This window comes from Vipera berus, assembly GCF_964194415.1.
Source record: "Vipera berus genome assembly, chromosome: 5".
In the NCBI taxonomy this organism is placed as follows: domain Eukaryota; kingdom Metazoa; phylum Chordata; class Lepidosauria; order Squamata; family Viperidae; genus Vipera; species Vipera berus.
Window position 1 is genome coordinate 23815710 of NC_138207.1, and position 19295 is coordinate 23835004.

Consider the following 19295-nt stretch of genomic DNA (forward strand, 5'->3'; position numbering starts at 1 on the left):
CAGAATCTGGAAAGCAGAGATTTTGGCTTATAGTAGTAGACATGGCAGTCATCCAAAGACTTCTTGCCATGTGAAGCCTCATTCAAAGTTTCTTGTGTGAAGCAGAGATAACTGGCTTCTGAGTGTTGTTTATACCTCTGTTTTTCCTGTGGAAGCTGTATTATGGACCAGTTCTAAATATATGTATATATATTCAGATTTTATAAGTTCTGTTTATTGGTTTGATTTTATATAGAGTTTTGAAGAACATTAATTCAGGGGCTAAAAACATACTGAGCCCCTCCATGAGGCAGAATCTCTGTAACTCCCCAGCCTACTATGTTGCCACGGTTATTACATGCATCTTCTTCAGATTGTCTTTTTATCTCTTTGTCACTGAGGATTCGGTCCCAAATATTAAAGCCAGTTATTTTTCCAGAAAAAGCTAAAGATTCATTGAAACCGCCTCCAACACAGCAGCCATTCTTTTCCTGGCCAATCTGCAAAATTCCACCATCTGGGATTATGTGGTCTTCAGCTATTTCTGAAGAGGTGACCACAACCTTTCCATTTATCCATAAAGATACAGTTCCATTGACTGAACTCCAAGTACTACAGATGTGAGTCCACTCTCCAGAAGAAATTAACTTTGGGGCAGATATCTTGTTGAAATTACTTTTTACGGCGAGAACCATAGAGTCATAGTTCAGATAAAGCTGAATTTCATAGGGATTATTCTTCGTTCCATATGAGAATACAATAGTTTTGTCCAATGCTTCGGTTACCTTAACCCATGTGCAGGCAGTGAAGGAGAAGAGTGCCATCTCACCAGTTGGATGAACACTCGTGAAGATCTTTTTAGAACGCATTGGGAATAAAATAACTGTTTCACAACCTGTAAGAACGACAGAATGTAATTGTTATCAATTATATTCAAGGCTCATGCATATCTGGGGTCATCGTAATGTAGTATAGTTCTAAGTATCAGTTAAATTATATGTTGATTAATCAGGCAACTGTATTATAAGTAGCAATGGATTTTAAGCAAATAAATTCACTTTTTGTAATATCTTTTAAGACAGACAGTTTGGTATAGTGGTTAAGACACTAACTAGAAACAAGAGACTATGAGTTCTAGTTCTGCCTTGGGGACAAAGTCAGTTGGATGAACTTAGGCCAGTCACTTTTTCTCAGCCCTAGGAAGAACGCAATGGCAAACCACTTCTGGAATCTTACCAAGTAAACTACAGGGACTTACTCTATGCAGTTGCCATGAGTCAACACTGATTTGAAGAGACCAAAAAAAATGCCCACATACTCCACAATCTTTGAAAAGGAAAGGGAGCAAAGACACTAGGAATCTGAGACCATCTCATACTGAATTAGATAATCCTCTGTTCATCAAGAATTTATATTGTGATGCAATAATTGGAAAACAATTTCAAATAACATACTTTTTTGTTACGTGTAACTAATCTCATGCTGATATCTAACTCTTTCAGTAAACCCCCAGGAGATTCCCATAGATTTTCCTCATTTACTTTCATAATTTCATAATTTCTTTGGAGGTCCATCTCTATGCCATGTAGAGTGGGGTGGGGGAGAAACCCTTTGTCACTAATTTTCACTCAGAAACATTTTTACTCATGATGTGTGAATATATGTAAATATTTGGCCATTTCAAAAATTACATAACATTGTTAGAATTTCTATTTGGCAAACAGCACATTAAAGAACTAGAGTTTCCTAAAACTTGTGTATTTATTTTCTGATTATATACTATCATAAGGATTAGAGGGGGGGTTTTCTGATTAGCATTAGCAAATCATTGGATTTTTTTTATTACATCAACGAAAACAGTTTCTACCTTATATTTTTAAATTTATAAAATCCAATTTATGATTATTACAACAAATGAAATGGAAAATAAACAGAAATTTGTTAGCAAAATATTAAGAGTTAAATGCATCTATAATTACAAATGAAAGTAATCTAATTGTTTTATGTGTGGGCTATATGCACCTCTATATCTGTTTAAATTCAGCATGTTGAAATGAGAAAGGAGAAGAAAGTAGCAGATCTTTATCAGTGGAATAATTTATAGAGTATGTTTATAAAATATCTATCTCAATCTGTATTGAAGTTTATCAGAGTGTTACACTGAATCCTTGGCTATTTTAACCATCAGAAAAAATACTTTATATCATTTTCCAATTTGAAAAAACCAATTATCTTATGCTATCCAATAGCAGTGTTCCAATATCTCAGGGGCTACCACAAAGAAGAGGGAGTCAAGCTATTCTCCAAAGCACCTGAAAGCAGGACAAGAAGCAACGGATGGAAACTAGTCAAGGAGAGAAGCAACCTAGAACTAAGGAGAAACTTCCTGACAGTTAGAACAATTAACCAGTGGAACAACCTGCCTCCAGAGGTGGTGAATGCTCCAACACTGGAGGTTTTTAAGAAGAGACTGGACAGCCATTTGCCTGAAATGGTATAAGGTTTCCTGCCTGAGCAGGGGGTTGGACTAGATGACCTCCAAGGTCCCTTCCAACATTATTATTATTATTATTATTATTATTATTATTATTATTATTATTATTATTATTATTATTGTTGTTGTTGTTGTTGTTGTTGTTGTTGTTGTTGTTGTTGTTGTTGTTGTTGTTGTTGTTATCCTAAAGTGAGAAGTTATGCATTTTCATGGATTGAAAACTCATGGTCTAGAATAAATTTTCCATGTCGTAATCTACCATTATGTTCAAAAAGACAACTGTATAAAAATAATAAGATCTATAGGATAATTTGAAGCAATAAGAAACCAAAACTTTATTGAATTATAATTATACTTTCTGTGCTTGCTTATTTATTTCCCACCTTTATTATTTTTACAAACAACTCAAGGCAGCAAATATATCCACCATATCTTTTTCCTCCTATTTTCCCCACAACAATCCTGTGAGGTGGGTTGGACTGCAAGAGGGTGACTGGCCCAAGGTCAGCTAGTTGGCTTTCATGGGACTTGAACTCAGTTGACAATTTAAAATATTTTAATAAATGTATGAGAGAGCAATTACAGGAAATTGAGATACAGCATGATGAATAATCAACAACATCACATTTTAGATTCTTTGAACTTGAAGTAAAATAAATATTGAAATAACAGCTGCAATAATTAGTATACTTTTTCTATTTTCTCATGTTGTGCTGGTGACATATGCTTTGAGTTCTAAGAATGTTAAAATGCTTTCACCACTGAGAATAGGGGCAATGGGTCATGAAAATATGCAGGAATACTTCTTCAAAGGGCAAAGAGCTCTGTGTAGTGACATGGCTTTTTAATTATCAAAATTTCTAACTTTATTATCAAGGGTAGACAAAATGAAAACCAGCTTTATAAGTCACCAACAATAGTGTGATCATAAAACCCCTTAAAAATACCTGGCAGAAATCCAAAATATGTGAGAAATCAAAACCAGTTGCTGAAAACTCTTTTGGGGAAAAAAGATTTCCAGAGGGATCTGTGGAATATTTTTTATAAAGTCAGTCTTTTTGTTCTTAATCAAATTACGAATTGCCTCCTCTTTGTCAAAACAAATAGAACTGAGTGATATCATTGGTCAAAACATGGCAAATTAAGAACAGGCCCTGCAAATTTGGTGGAGTTATGTTGGACTTAGCACTTCATAGATTAGTTCAATTGGGCCATGCATTTTCCTCCAAATTTTAGAAAAGACCAATCTTTTTATCCCACTCCTCCCTGTCTTCTGTAGCGACTAGTAATGGGAAACATGTGTGACATCATTCCATTGTGAGATTCTCTCTCTCAGGCAGTAGCCAAAGTGAAGTCGAGTTGGGAAGCTTACAACAGTTTGACAAAGCATACCACACATTTTTATTATGAGATGTTGAAAAGGGAAGGGAAGAGCAGATGGTTACTTATGGCATGACTTTCTCACAGAAATCAAGATAGCTTACACTGATGGCTGCTAGCATTATCAAACAAAAGAAATTGTTCAACTATTCCATTCTTACCTCTCTGGTGGGTTTTTCTGGCAAAAGCAAATATAAAAAAAATAGGATGGGGGAGAAATAGACATTCAAAGATGACATTCTCTGGACTTCCTATGAACACCATTTTGAAATTTTGAGAGCATAATGCAAAACTTTGTGGGAAGTATCCAAGAGTAAACAGTGCTAAAAGTGCTTTTGGGGTACTTTAGTAAAATCTTTGCACAATGAATGCTCAATGAATTGGTTTAACTTTATGACATGAATACTGTATAACAAAATAACATAATAACAGAGTTGGAAGGCACCTCAGAGGTCTTCTAGTCCAACCGCCTTCACAAACAGGAGACTGGCCTATACCAATTCAGACAAATGGCTGTCCAGTTTCTTCTTAAAAACCTCCAGTGATGGAGCACCCACAACCTCTGAAGGCAAGCTGTTTCATTGATTAATTGTTCTGTCAGGAAATTTTACCTTAGTTCTAGGTTTGTTTTTCCTTGATTAGTTTTAATATATAGTTATAATATATAGTTATTACATATTATCATATGTAATAATACACAGTTATTAAGATTATTTGATAAATTAATTCTACATATCTATTCTTGGCAAAACAAATGGCTGATCAAGAAGTATATTGTTAATATTTTCCTATCCTCTCCATTAAATCACTCAGGATCCATCAGGAATTTCTATAATTCTTTAAAGACAGATGTGAGCCTTTTAGAAAGTAGCAAAATAATAACTATTTTTAAGCACAGATTTTTGATGTGACTTTACTTTTAGAAAATTAATCAGTGTGAGCAGTAGAGCATCATCTACATTATGCTTTCCATCACGTGCTAATCCAAACGTATTTCTTCTCAGCTTGTTCAAATTAAAGTAACATTTTTCTGGAACAGTTGTAAATTAATAGAATTACTACCCAAAATTAGGATGCTTGGCTATGTAGAACTTTTCGCTTTTCACTTACATTTGAAAGGGCCTCTAGATATTGACTGTGATTCTTACAAACCTTTTGGACAAATGAATAGACAACACACAGCACGAGTTATTTAACCATCTGCTTATTTCTCAACACTACTATATTTTTATAAAATAAAAGCAGTGATTCAGAATCATAGGCAGTTGCTGCTTCAGAGATCACTAATCAGTCTATGGAATGTCACAGAATAGCAAGAACCTTCTGTAACTGGCAAACTCTTTTCTGTGGTTAATTACATGAGACTATGTCATTCTTTCTATATTATACCAATAGTTATTTAAAATCAGCCTCAAAAAACAGCTAGGTATGAAGAATACTGCTGCCTTAAAAATAATAAGTTAGATTTAAATGGGGCAAGAGAATATGTTTCAAAGCTATCTAACATAAATAGTTTCATTATTTATCTTAGCATAAATCACGGCATGTTCAGATTGGGTATTAAAAGGCAACTGGAACGGTTCAGGGGAATCTTTGTGATATATGGCTGTGCAGTTGTGCTTCACAGAGTCTAAGCTATTCTACTTTCCTGAACCCCTGTGGAGGATCTGTTTATGCCCTGAAGCGTGAGAATTAAATTGATGAATAGTCTGTTGACATAATGAGTGAGCTCACAAGGTCAAATTGTGTTCAGAAGTAGCCCCTGAGGAATGCAGTGAGGGAATCAGCAGGTATGTTAGAAGAAGACAGAGCAGAGGAACAGCCAGAAAACTGAATTGATTGGGACTGTCAATGAATTATTGTTACTGGCTTTGCAAAATAAAAATAAGAATGGAAGAGAATAACTACAAATGACTTAGCAAAACTTCATCATTGCTTTACTAATAAGTTATTTATAGATGTTTTTGGAGCTTCTATTGGCCAAGTGAACATATTTTAAGCTACAGCAACATAGCTGAAGCAGTGAATACTCGCAGTGACTTCCATACTACACTTTGAGTTTATATTGTTTGGTGCTGGACATGCTCCCACCCAGTTCTCTCCAAATTTATAATAATGATGCCCCTTTCTCTATAAGCAAAGCATCAGGTAAGGTTGAACAAAGTTATGGTTAACGTGGTTAGTTGGGAATGAATTTATAAGGCAACTAGAAAAAAGTCTGACTCACCAGCTGGCAATGAAGGCTTCGTGGTCTTCTTCTGAGATTCTTTTAGTTCAGCTTTTGTTTCCTGCAGCTCTTGCCACAGCGACTTCAACATGAAATTGCTTCCATGCATTATGTAGCCGACTCTACCTTCCTCCGATGAATGGCTCTGCTGATCACCCTCTTCGCCTCTCCACTGCCAGACATGCTCAAGCTGGCTTAGTCGGTTGGAAAGATTTTGGTTTAATTGCAGAATGTCTTGGAGAATCTTTTCTTGCTTGATCTCATGAAGCATCCCAGACCTACCTCCAGAAACTCTGCCCTTTGTTATCATCTGGTCCATTTGGCTCCAGAACTGAGAGGTTGTTTTCTCGAGATATGTGGTGCATGTGCCAGCAAAGTTTTTCACAAACTGCAGCATTTCTGCTCTCAGCATCTGCAGCTCCACCTTAAGGACTTCATCCAGAGACTCAATCAGCATGTTTTCCTTCATCTGGGAATTCTCAAGCATAATGAAGAGCTTGTCCCATTCTGTGTGTTCTCGCTGACAATCGCATGAAATGGCTGAAACAGAGCACACAGTAAACATTATTCTACATTTGAACTTATTCTCACAAAAGAAGCTGTTTAAAGAAATATATATTCCAAGGTTATTTCCATGCTTTCTTTCTCTAGAAAAGAAGGAAGGGCATGAGCTAGAAATAAGAGCAGAGAAATTTTCCTGCCTTCTTCCTTGACTAAATGAACATTCTGAAACATTGCTATGTTTAAGTTTGCTAACTGCAGATTTTGTAACAATAAGATTATTAATCCTGCTGTTAATGCAAAATACTTACTTTCTTCAGTTGCAGGAATTACACTTTCTATTTCATTATCAAAATTCAGGAAGAAGAGATCATCATACTCATCTGTGTTCTGAGTAAATGAAGAATAACATAGAGCAAAAAACAGAATAATAAAACAAAACATTTTTGGATAAAATTTCCCAAAAGCTTCCTTAAAATTCTCGGTGTCTTAGTCTCTAGCAAGACTGGAGCAGAGATGATTCCAAGAGAGAAAGCCCTTAAATAATACTGGGTGAATGCCTGAGCTTGAATGAATGAGTAATTCTAGTCCTGGTGCTGTAAGAGGAGTGCTTCTGGTTATTATTAATTTTTTTGGATGGGAACTGTAAGGAAGGGGGAGGTATGGAGATTGCACAATCCTGAACCTTGTAAGTCTGAAATGGGGGTGGATTAGTAAGGAGTGAAAGGGGAGAAATGATGGAAAGTCTGTTCTTGCAAATTGCAGAGCTCTTTGGAGGCTAGATTTTTTTAAAAAAAATGCCACAATTTTAATGAAAAACAAGACCAATAAATAAAACATCAATTTGCTGATTTAAAGAAAGGTGAAAAATTAAAGAGATTCTATGGTTTTAACTGGAAAGTACATAAACTCCAATTATTGTTTGCATTCATTTGTAAAATTTATTCATTTTATTTGGTATACTGCTGCACAACGTGGTTTGGGAATACCATTTGTATTAATTATTAAGGCATGTCCAATATTGGGATAAACAGAGAAGTTGTAAAAAGATGCAAAGGATGTATGAGACCCATTTTCCTCTAATAGCAATTATCTGATAGCAATTATTCCCTTGAACAGGAAAAAATATGTTACTTTTTTAACTTTGGTAAGCAGCATATACGCGTGGACACACATACATACACACACACAAACTTACAAAACTTACAAAATTTGTTTGGCTGCATTTCCCTCTCTCCATGAACAGTTTTCTTAGACAATGATCTTGAATATCTCTAGAAAATACACTATGCAAATAAAGATGCCCTGCTATTTGAGCAATAATTTTTAATTCATATCCTGGATATAATTAGCTCCAAAAATGTATTTATTGATACTATGCCTGGTCAAACTGGAGTTTAAAACACAGAATTTCTAAATATATGCAAAGCTAATGTTTGCTCCACTAAAAATGTTTAAGGATAACTGTGATATCTCTAAAGAATCGCATGCTACAGTTTGTTCTGCCTATGCTTACTTACACTTATTTAATGTTTTGATTTTCATGTATATTTTAAAACAGTGACCCCCAACCTTTCTGGCTCTGTGGACCCACCACAGACCCAACCATGGTAGATACCGGTTGCAGTGGGGGGAGGGGATGCTTTCACATGTGCAAATGGAGCTTCTTATGCTCGTCCTCTGTGACTGAGTTATCGTGTCAAAGTCAATGGTGGGCACACTAATACTCCTTCCTATTGCGGGACTATTAAATCTCCCCAAGAGGTGAGATGAAGAGAACATAATTAGTTGGAAGGGACCTTGGAGGTCTTCTGTCCCAACCCCCTGCTCAAGCAGGAGACCCTTCTTAAAAGCCTCCAGTGATGGAGCACTCACAACTTATGAAGGCAAGCCATTCCACTGGTTTATTGTTCTCACTGTCAGGAAATTTCTCCTTATTCAAGGTTGGTTCTCTCCATGATTAGTTTCCAAACATTGCTTCTTGCCTTGACTTCAGGTGCTTTGGAAAATAGGTTGACCCTCCCTTTGTGGCAGCCCCTCAAATATTGGAACACTGCTATCATGTTGTCCTACCTAATCATTTTTTTCACTAGACTAGACATACCCAGTTCCTACAACCATTCTTCATATGTTTTAGCCTATAGCCCCCTGGAGAATGGGCAGCTATATGAATTTGATAAATAGCAAGACTCAATTGGTCTTTTTTGGTAACAGAATGGTCCAGTGGGAATCCTTTCATTCATTCATTCATTTCATTCCTTTGATTTCAATAGCTACCCATCTCAGCAAATGACTCTGGGTGGCTCTCACTTGAGAATGCTGATTTGTCAATATATAACATCTTCCTTGCTGATACAAATAGCCAGTGCTCTGTGAAATAAAGCCATTTGATTACTTTGCATCATTTCCAGAAACACGTTTCCAGACTTATTTTCGATGTGTGGATGAAAAATGTGTGAATGAAAAAACTACATCTTTCTACCTGAGTGCATTCAACTTAGCATTCCAAAGATGGGTTCAGCTCACAACTTCTTTGAACTCATAGCATGTTCTGCCATACATTTGTCTATGTAAATCCTGGATTAAAGAGTAGAAATGAAGAAAGTAGCTTCAGAGGAGCAAATTTTGTTAGGGTAGATGAGAGGAAAATTACTTAGCATTAATTTCTTTTCCTTACCCCAATTATTCCCAGCTAATTTAGGACTGCCCATGCCTGCTAGTTACCTAAGAGAATTTGCACATGTTAAGTGCATTGGCATGATTAATGCAATGTCTGTTTTTGTTTTAATTCATCATTCAAAATGCTTCTCATTTGTATTCTCAACCTAGCATCACACAGTGCATGACCAATAGTTGACCATATTCCAAGGGATAAAATATGATTTCAAAAGTTTAAACACTTCCCTGAAAAGGTTTAGCACATATTTTATTTTACAAAATAAAGTTCCTTCCAATTTTAGTCTTATGTTTTCACAAATCAATAATACTGTGGAGATGATAACTTTACAAAAATATATCTAAATTGATCTACCAGCCAGTAATTGATCATCATTGTGCCAAAATATACAAACTGTGAATATGAAACCAATGCTGATGGTGTGCTGGGTAAATAACATGACAAAATTTGGTTGTATGAAAGTACCTTTTATGTGCTAACATCAATAGAAATTACCCAGCTTCAAGCAGACTGAGGGTGCCTCATTCATAATTCATTTCACCAAAAAAAAATTCCCTCTGGAATAATCCATTAGCCAACTTTTACTTCATACCTTTTAATTCATAAGGACCCAACTGTTTCCCAAGTTTCATACAGAAAGGCATCTCTTGTTTTACGGGTGAACATCTGCTTACATGCTGTAGAAATAGTAAGATTGGATACCCCAGATTTTGTTTTGCTTTTTCTATTAGAAGTAGAAATGAAAAGCATCATTAATTTAAAAGCAATCTGGAGGCTTTGGTAACATAGCTGAATAAAGCTAATGTCAAAAGCTTAATCTCTGGTGTGTTCCTTTCTAGTCTGACTTAAAGATACCTTATCTGGAGATTTAAAGCAGGAATGTATCTATTAGCAGCCTGGCAGCTAAATTCTTCTATTCAGAGCTTAACTATACAGACATGTTTAGTTTTGCCATTTGTCTGGAAGCTTCTTCTTAACTTCAATATAAGAATCCTGTATCTGGCCTAGGTCAGTGCAGATGACTTGTTCTGATACAGAGAATACTTGATTAGGCATATGAGGCAATCTAGCCTTGTCTTCTGCTGACTCAGATATACTTAGACTAAATACTTTGATGATATCATCCCAGGCCATTGCAAAGAAGCATGCGGAAGAAAAGGATGTGGGTTTAGAATGTATATTTTTATAGAATTGTTTAAAGAAAATTGTTTTAGTTTGTGTGGTTTAATGCTTGGATTTGATTTTACTTTTGCTATTTCTGGGTTTTATTAGTTACTGTTCATCACACTGAATCTACTATTATTATTATTATTATTATTATTATTATTATTATTATTATTATCATCATCATCATCATCATCATCATCATCATCATCTTATATATAGCCTTGAAAGGGCTCTTTTGCAGCAGAAGGCCATCTGGAGCATCTACAAATAAATATGTAAATATTTTAAAATGATGCAAAACAGGAAAATATTATCCTTAACGCCAGAGTGTTAAAACAATGGCAATATAATATATGTTAAGGGCATCTCATTTCCAATAATAAGGAATGATAATCATAAAGGAAAGCCTGCTGAATTAGACCAAAGACCCATTTAGTCCAACATCTGTTTTCCACCGGGGTCTGTCCCTATGCTTCCAAGAAAATCATGAAGAATCATGAGAATATTGCCCTTATCCATTATTCATTCTACAACTCTGCCAGCAATCAGTATTCAAAGACATATTAATTCTTGTATATGTAGATATCATTCTACTGCCCTCCAGTTATGTCATATTTCACTGACATAGTTTGATGAATGTCCACTGTCAGTATTTTGTGAACCAACATAAACTTAAAAAGAAACATTACAGACTGATGTTTCCTCGTGGAAGAGCACAGAACCATATTCCTTTTCCTATAGGACTCTCTTCATACCAGAAAAAGGAAATATTATGTTTCTGAATGTTGGTCACCTCCTTCAAACTTATTCTACAGCTTACAAAAGCAGCTTAAGATAAAGATAAGACAGTGAGGAACAAATCCCTCACCTGAAATGGATGTTGGGATCGCACTAGTAAATAAACTGTAAAATTGTGAGTAAATCTACTGACAGATATGAATTCCACTTGGTCATTTTTAAGACCGAGATTAAAAGTAGGCTGTATTTTATGTGAAAGACATGATGAATAAGTATTGTTAGTTCATATCTGCTTGATGAGAAATGGCTGTATCTGCATGATTCTCAGACAGGAGTGCTAATTAGAAAGTTATGTCATCTAGAATTAACGATTTTAAATTCATTACAAGATGCTGATGTAGTATATGTGTGTAAATATATATATTTGTGTGTGTAAATATGTTTGTGTGTGTGTGTGTGTGAAGGGGGAGGGAGGGGGTATTCCAGGAATTTAGGAGGGAAAGTGCAGTAAACTGAAGTTTCTATTAAAAACACTGAAGTTTTGCTATCCTATAGTCGTTGAGTGACCTGGTTTAAAATAATAAAAAGTACAGAAGTCCAACATGTTTTTGTTTTTTGCTAGAAAGTAAGTCCATAGAGAATTTCAGTATGTTTTGAAGATTTAGAGAATAAAACCATGTAATATCATGATAGGCAGATGTTTTCCATATGTTGTCAGCATGGAACTTCAGTCATTCCAGCGCTGTCTTGTATGATGTTTCATGTTACAAATTTCTCTGTGAATTTGGCTTCAATTCAGCTTGTGCATATACTTCTTCAAACATTCTTCCAAAATTGTAAAACTATTTTGTCTTGGTTATTCTCTCCACCTCCCCTCCATACTTTATCAGCATCTGAGCAATTGTATCCTATGTTTTTATCAGTGTATCCTTGTATTAAATGCATATTTATATAAAATATTGCTTCCAGATTTCTCTTTACCATAGCTTTCTTAAGTGTAACATAGGGTACTTAAATTCAAGTGGGATATAGAGAATAAATAGGTAAATTATAATGGTTTTTTTAACAGTTAGTATAACCATATTGTTTAATACTCAATTTAAATAACATTTTAAAAAATAGTTCCGGTTAAATACAAAGCCATCTTGCCTTACTTAATCACATTCCATATTAAATAATATTTTGATTTCTGTTTTTCTCTTGTTCTGCCATATGTTTTGGTGCAAGCATTCAGTTCCCACAGACATCGTTCCCAGAAACCATGGATAATAAAATCCTGATTCTGTTTTGCTTTATCTCTTCAGCTTGAGATCATTCAGACTTAAAGCCTTGTTGACAGAGGAAAATAGAATAGGCTCTTTGTTACAATTCTGTTCCCATATTCTTCACAGGGAATTCCACGTTACTCCGTGTATTGCCTTCTTTGTATGAAAAGCAACAAGAACCTTTAAGCAACCACCTGAGAGAATTGGTAGGACTGATGCCTCATCTGGAACCATCTGAACAGCAACATCTTCTACAGCTTTTGCTAACTGTTGCAAAGAAAAAACAGCCTAAGGTAATTTTTGTTCATTTCATATTTAGTCAACTCAAAACATGTGGTTCTTGAGACAAAGGACCCTGTAATTTTGATATATCCCAGTACAATTAAATTTCTCACTAGGCCAGGATCCAAAATTCCTACCTATAACTTTTCAAGAATTGCCTCTTGCATTAAGATTTGCTGAGTTTGAAAACCAGTTACACATCTGCTCCCCAAAGAGGAAAGTTCACCACAGACTAAATCAGTTGGCTGAATCTGTCTTGATGTAGAGCAGGGGTGGGGAACTATGGCCCCTTTATGACCTGTGGACTTCAACTCCCAGAATTCCTGAGCCAACTGAAGTCCGCAGGTCATAAAGGGGCTATAGTTCCCCATCCCTGATGTAGGGTGTCCTCTCTTTGGGCTTCACTTTAGCCTACTGAATAATTTATTCACTATGCATTTATTATTTAATGAATGTATTCACTGATGCATTTATTAATCTCTAATCAAGTATCTTAACACTGGTACTTTGGTACCCTGTCCTCATGTTATATTCACTGCACTGCACTGCAAAGATAAGGGGTTTCCCAATGCATTTGGCTTAATAAACCTATTATAACTCTTGCATAAATAAGTACAATATGTGCAAATTGTTGTGATGATAATTGACACTTTGCCATTGAATTTTCATGGCCTGTACACAGGGAAGGGCTCTAAAGCTTGCAAAATGAGTCTAAGAGTTGTTTTAACCTCTGAATTTCCAAGTCTAATAATGCAAGTAATCTCACAAGCATCACTAGAGCACATTGTTCTTCCAATGTTAGCACATATCCCTTATGTTGAAACATGTCCTGTAAAGGGATATTCCCTTGGGTCCCAAAGTTAGACTGGTGCAGATAAGCCTTATGGTAATGAAATGACATCATTGTCTACAACCCCCAATATGTATCTCTACAAAGATAAAGATATTTTCATGATTAAAGAAGAGCAAGTAATTTTATAAGAAAACAGAAAAAAGTAACATGGTATAAACATTTCATGTTTCATGTATAGCCAGTTCTGTTGCCTAGGCAGAATGTTTGTGCTGTCTCACATTGGACCAATGGTGGGATTCAGCCAGTTCCCACCACTTCAGCAGAACTAGTAGCTAATTTTTTGTTGCCCAAGCCCAGAATGGACTTCCAGAAGCGGCATCTTAAATTCATTCTTCATTTTAGGCATCAAATGTGACATTCAAGCAAATGTAGAAAGTGGGAATTTCAGTTGCCTTTCACAATATTCTATCAGAGACTTTAACTGATTTTTTAAAAAAATTAATAAAACATATTAGTCTAAGGGGAAAAACCTGTAAATATTGTAAGATATTTTTTTAAAGAATTTCCTTAATGAAATGCTAAATCAATGAATGTATAACCTCAAGCAGTATCCTGTGTGTATATGTTGAGAATAATTGAACTTGAATTGACTTATTTGAGAATTACAAGCAGATGGATTTTTCTTTACAAAAATCAGACTGGAATTTATTTTTCACCCTTCTTGTAGGTTCTCAAACAATGTATTTCTTCTCTAATTGGTCATCTAAGAGATCCTCTTTATAATGATATCATCCTAGACATATTCATAGAAATATCAGATTATGAACCGGAATTGTTGGCCAATTTACTGCCCATACTGAAAGAAACTGGGGAGACTTTTCCTAATTTGATAGGGCAAATGGCAAAGATTTTTGGAGGTGTTGGACAAGTTGATGAGGTATGTGCTATTTTCTATTTTTAAAAGGAATTTATATTTTACTGTCTTCTTAGCCCTGAATCATGATTCATAAAAGGAGAAATATGTATGATTGCTACTGCTGTTACTGCTATTGAGGATAATAATAACAGCATCTACTTTGATGATCTTGTGAGAAGTCAGTAACATCCCTCAAGTGGCCAAAATTGTTCCAGTCAAGTTAGGCTCTACTAAAAGTTGTCATTAGAACACTAAGCATTGTCTACTTTCATACTTCCTTTTTTCACAGCTTGTGATTTTGTACAAAGTAAAATATATCTGAATGGATAGATTATTAATATGAATAAGTAAGCTACTGGTTGTCACTTCCCTCACCTCTTCCCCACCACTGAGAGGTTCCCACATCCACTTTTTAGAAGTGCCACCCAAATGCCAAAGGCAACATTCCATCCTCCAAAAACCATTACAATGCCCATCACTCCTTCTCTTTGGGGCAGTCTTATGCCAAAACCAATTTAGTTGGTTGTTATAAACTGTAGTTTGCTTCAACCAAAACATGGTCAAATGTAGAAAAGAGAGCTTACCATTACACAATCCTCACATCAATGCTTGGCATTTGTCAAATCCAGAATTGGTAAGTGTAGCAAGAAGAAATCATTACTTCACTTATAGCTTTCTTTTCTGTTGGGATGAATTAAATATAGAAAATTGTCTAAGATGAATTAAAGTAGTTGTCCACACTTTCAGGTTTTCAGACTCTTCCAGCCTTGTTATCAGTAATCCTTTAAATGGAGGTGATGGGAAAAAATTGTGGGCCTTTCCACATAGAAAGCATCTTCTTTGCTCATTCCAAAGGTGCTTTTTCAAGAGGCAACTGGACTTTATTTTAGAACTGAAGAAGTTTCTTGGATGGGAAGCAAAATGTCTTCAAGGAAAAGTAAAGAAAGTCCACTTGGTTCTTGAAAAAGCACCTTTGAGACAATCATGACCTGGATTACTGAGAATAAACAAAATGGATAGATTCCACAAATAAAGAAAAAAATAGGGAAGTCACAAGAAAAAGTAAAATAAGCATCTATGTCCATGGACGTATGCATTCCAACAGATCTTTTTTCATCAGCAATTTGGGCAAAACCGTGTGTTCCTATTTTTCCAGTCTTGGATAAATTATATAATACTTAAAAAAACATCTGCAATCAAAGCTAAGTCACATTAAGATGCTATCAACATATTTTCCATAAAAAATGCAATGATACAATCAATAATAAAAATGCACCAATATGCAGAATAGAAATATTTTTGCGGTTGAAAAATATTTCATATGTGTCAGATTATTTCCTATTTAAATTCTTAAGGAATTATTATCATCTCCATGTGACAAATTCATGTGTATATGCAACCTGATCACTTTCACCTAAAATTGAATGCAATCAATTCATTTCTTGAACTCTGCTTAAGAGTTTTATGCCCTGTTTTATGTACAATAGCATGTCAAGCATTTTATACTACTTATAGATCATCCTTGGTTTAAGTTCATTTTGTTTGCTATGAAGATATTAAATCTGTTAGGTTTATCATGGTTTATATTAATTTTCCTCTGGATATATTAGTTGCTATAAACTGCCCTTGAGTAGACTTTTCACTCTTAAGAATCACATGCAGCTGAATTACAATGTCCTTCCTTAAATAACTGGAAGGAACCACACTTGATTATAGCCAGAAAATGAGTGGAACATATTAAATGCAAGCGTTTCCCAAAACATGTCTCAGTTTACTACAGTTATTCCCTACACTGCAAATTCAAGCAAGAAAGTGTCTTCATCTATCACATCATGAAACATTTTTCGTTGAATTTTATTGATGACGGTTGCCACACCTTAAATATTAATGTTTATGAGAAATGCCCTATTTGTTCAATGGGTATAACAAAAGACTATATTTCAGCTTCAAAATCATTTATTAATCATTTATTGTAGGATGTGTTTATATGATAAAGTTTGGGTAGGTGTGTGGGTGTGTGTGTTGCGTCTTGTATATAATTTGATATGCAATTTGGTTTTTTTAGCCTCACCAATTTGCTTTTTGGAAAAGCATATCTTGACGGGCTGTGATAGCTGTGCACACTTTGAAAATGATTGGAAAGAAATGCTTCAGATCTCATACAATCCAAGTACCTCTATGAGCATAAACCTGGAAAAAAATGTGGCTGCTTTAAGGAATTAACTCATTAAAGCCGCTCTTGAATTAGCAATAGCAATATCTTTTTTTAGAACACTGAAAACTGATGTGGATGCTTTAATTAGCTGAATAAAAGTACTGTGCTTGTATGAAAAGTACTGCGCAGTTCTTCTTAATCCTTTTCAAAATGCAAAGTTCTTGTTTTCATTGCAACATTCACTACTTGTATAGGCAAAGTCCACCACAAGTGGTAACTACTTTTTTAAAAAAATCTAAATATATCAAAGGCCACAAAAGATTTGGTGAATCTCTGATTTATAAATCTATCATCTGTCTGCCCGCCCCACCCATTTGTCTGTCTATCACATTTATATAGACTCCCATCTATATAAATGGTCTTCAAAGTGCATTGTGTAGTCCAGATAAGTGATGATGAGGCATGGTTTATCAACTCAAGTTCCTAATACTCCAAGTAAGGTTGCATCTGGCTATAGCTGGGCAATGTTTCCAATTACAGCTTCCACCTGCACATCTGGCAGTGTCTGTAACCCCTGCACGAACAGTTATGGTTCTACTTCTTTAGGGGCAAATCCACTCTGTGAAAAGGCCACATTTTAATGAACACACAATAACTGCATCTTGCATGAGACCATGCTAATCACTGGGCTTAGGTGTACTTAATTTGGATTGGATTTGACTTCAGAGATTTTTAAACTTTTCTAAAGGGCTGGCAGAAAGACTTTCTCTTGTTTGTTTTAACTCCTGTTTAGTGATGTGGTTAGTAGAGTGCTATTTCTGTAGTCTGTAGACTGGACTGTGTGCATAACGGCCCTCCGTTACAAACCTAATAAGAGGCCCCTGGTTAATTTTTTAGTTAAATTTTTTGTGGGGTTAGGGAGGGGGGAGGGTTTTCATGGTTGGATGGAAATGGGGGGGATTCCACCAACTGTTGTTCAGGCCAGGTCTGGGATTGATCACATGGGGGGGAGCTGGGGCTGGTTGCCTCCGGGGCTCCGGAGCGTGGCGTGGGATTACCTATTCCCACGACGTTAGGGAATGGCAGCAGGTGTATAGACAGAGGGCCCTATCGACATCTGGGATTGCGTCTCCGCTATCTCCAAGCGGTGAAGCGCTTCGACCCTCTGGTTTCTTCCCGAGGCTCCGGGAGCGAGGATAAGCAGCCACCTGAGCTCCGGCTGGTGTACTTGAATGCCAGGTCCGTAGTCAATAAGGCTCCTCTCATCCGGGATCTGATTGAGAGTGAGCATGCGGACCTGGCTTGCATTACGGAGACCTGGTTGGGCCCAGAGGGTGGTGTCCCGCTGGTTGATCTTTGCCCACCAGGTTTCCGGGTGCTTCACTGACCTCGGGCTCAGGGTAGGGGCGGGGGAGTGGCAGTAGTTATGAGGGAGACTCTTTGTCCTCAGGAGGCCACCGTCGTCCAAATAGCCGGGTATGAGTCCATCCTCCTGAGATGTGGCCCTAGGGCGCAGTTGGGCTTGCTGCTGGTGTACCTTCTGCCTAGTCGCACAGCAGCAGCCCTGCCTGAGCTTCTCGATATCCTCTCAGGGCTGGTGGTTGAGTTCCCCAAATTTATGGTTTTGGGTGATTTCAATCTACCATCCCTGGGAGGATCATCTGAGTTGGCCCGGGAGTTCATGGCTTCCATGACGGCCATGGACCTGACGCAAGTAATTCAGGGCCCGACTCATGTGGGCGGCGACACGCTCGATTTGGTTTTTCTATCTGGACTGTGGTTAGATGATCTTGGTGGGGGTTCCCCAATTGTTATACCCCTGTCATGGACCGATCATCATCTCCTGAGGCTGGTCTTCTGTTTTGCCACCCCCCGTTGTGGGGTTGTTAAACCATCAAGATGGTTCCGCCCCAGGCGCTTAATGGACCCTGAGAAGTTCCAGGCAGCGCTGGGGTCCCCACCTGCCTCCTTTGCTCACAGCTCGGTTGATGCCTTAGTGGAAGCCTGGGAAAAGGCTGCCATGGATGCACTTGACCGAGTTGTTCCCTTGTGGCCCCTGACCCGGTGCAGATCCCAGTGCGCTCCATGGTTTTCTGCGGAGCTCCGGGAGATGAAGCGTCGGAGACGGGGCCTAGAGAGCTGTTGGAGATCCACCCGATCTGAATCCGACCGATCGCGACTAAGATCCTTTACTAGGTCTTATCTCGCAGCAATGAGGATGGCGAGGTCTAATTACTTCGCTACACTCATTATGTCCACAGATAACCGCCCGGCCACCCTGTTTAGGGTAACTCGCTCCCTCCTTAATCAGGAGGTGAGGGAGGATCCCTTACAGGGTTGTGCCGAGGAGTTTTGCCAACATCTGTCAGACAAAATCGCTCGGATTCGGACCGGTTTGGACTCTGACTGGGCAGAGTCTGACGATCAGGACATGGGTGGTCTTGTCGATGTTATCTGGGAGGAGTTCGACCCTGTGACTCCAAAGGAGGTGGACAGAATTATGAGGAAGCTGAGCTCCACCACTTGTTTATTGGATCCGTGCCCTTCATGGCTGGTTTATTCGGCTCGGGAGGGAACACGAGGCTGGCTCCAGGCGGTGATATCTGCTTCCTTGAGTGAAGGTTGTTTCCCCTCTGTCTTGAAAGAAGCGGTGGTGAGACCTCTCCTCAAGAAACCTACCTTGGACCTAGCTGTATTAAACAACTTTCGTCCGGTCTCCAA

The 19295-nt window shown here is 37.2% G+C and overlaps 2 protein-coding genes across 2 annotated transcripts in view; one reads left to right on the forward strand and one right to left on the reverse strand.

The window, feature by feature from the left end:
• VEPH1 (ventricular zone expressed PH domain containing 1) overlaps positions 1 to 19295 on the forward strand; it is a gene marked incomplete at its 5' end in the record, with an annotated part of 120327 nt that overhangs the window by 19699 nt on the left and 81333 nt on the right. Inside the window, 2 exons of the mRNA XM_081328516.1 lie at positions 12555 to 12721; positions 14231 to 14440. Coding sequence (XP_081184642.1) covers positions 12555 to 12721; positions 14231 to 14440 — 377 coding nt within the window. The remainder of the gene's footprint in view (positions 1 to 12554; positions 12722 to 14230; positions 14441 to 19295) is intronic.
• PTX3 (pentraxin 3) lies at positions 255 to 7170 on the reverse strand (the record flags this gene model as incomplete). Its single annotated transcript, XM_081328517.1, has 3 exons — positions 6893 to 7170; positions 6081 to 6620; positions 255 to 874 (listed from the first exon to the last, which is right to left on the reverse strand). The coding sequence occupies exons 1-3, from the start codon at positions 7023 to 7025 to the stop codon at positions 255 to 257; spliced, it is 1293 nt and encodes a 430-aa protein (XP_081184643.1). The 5' UTR covers positions 7026 to 7170.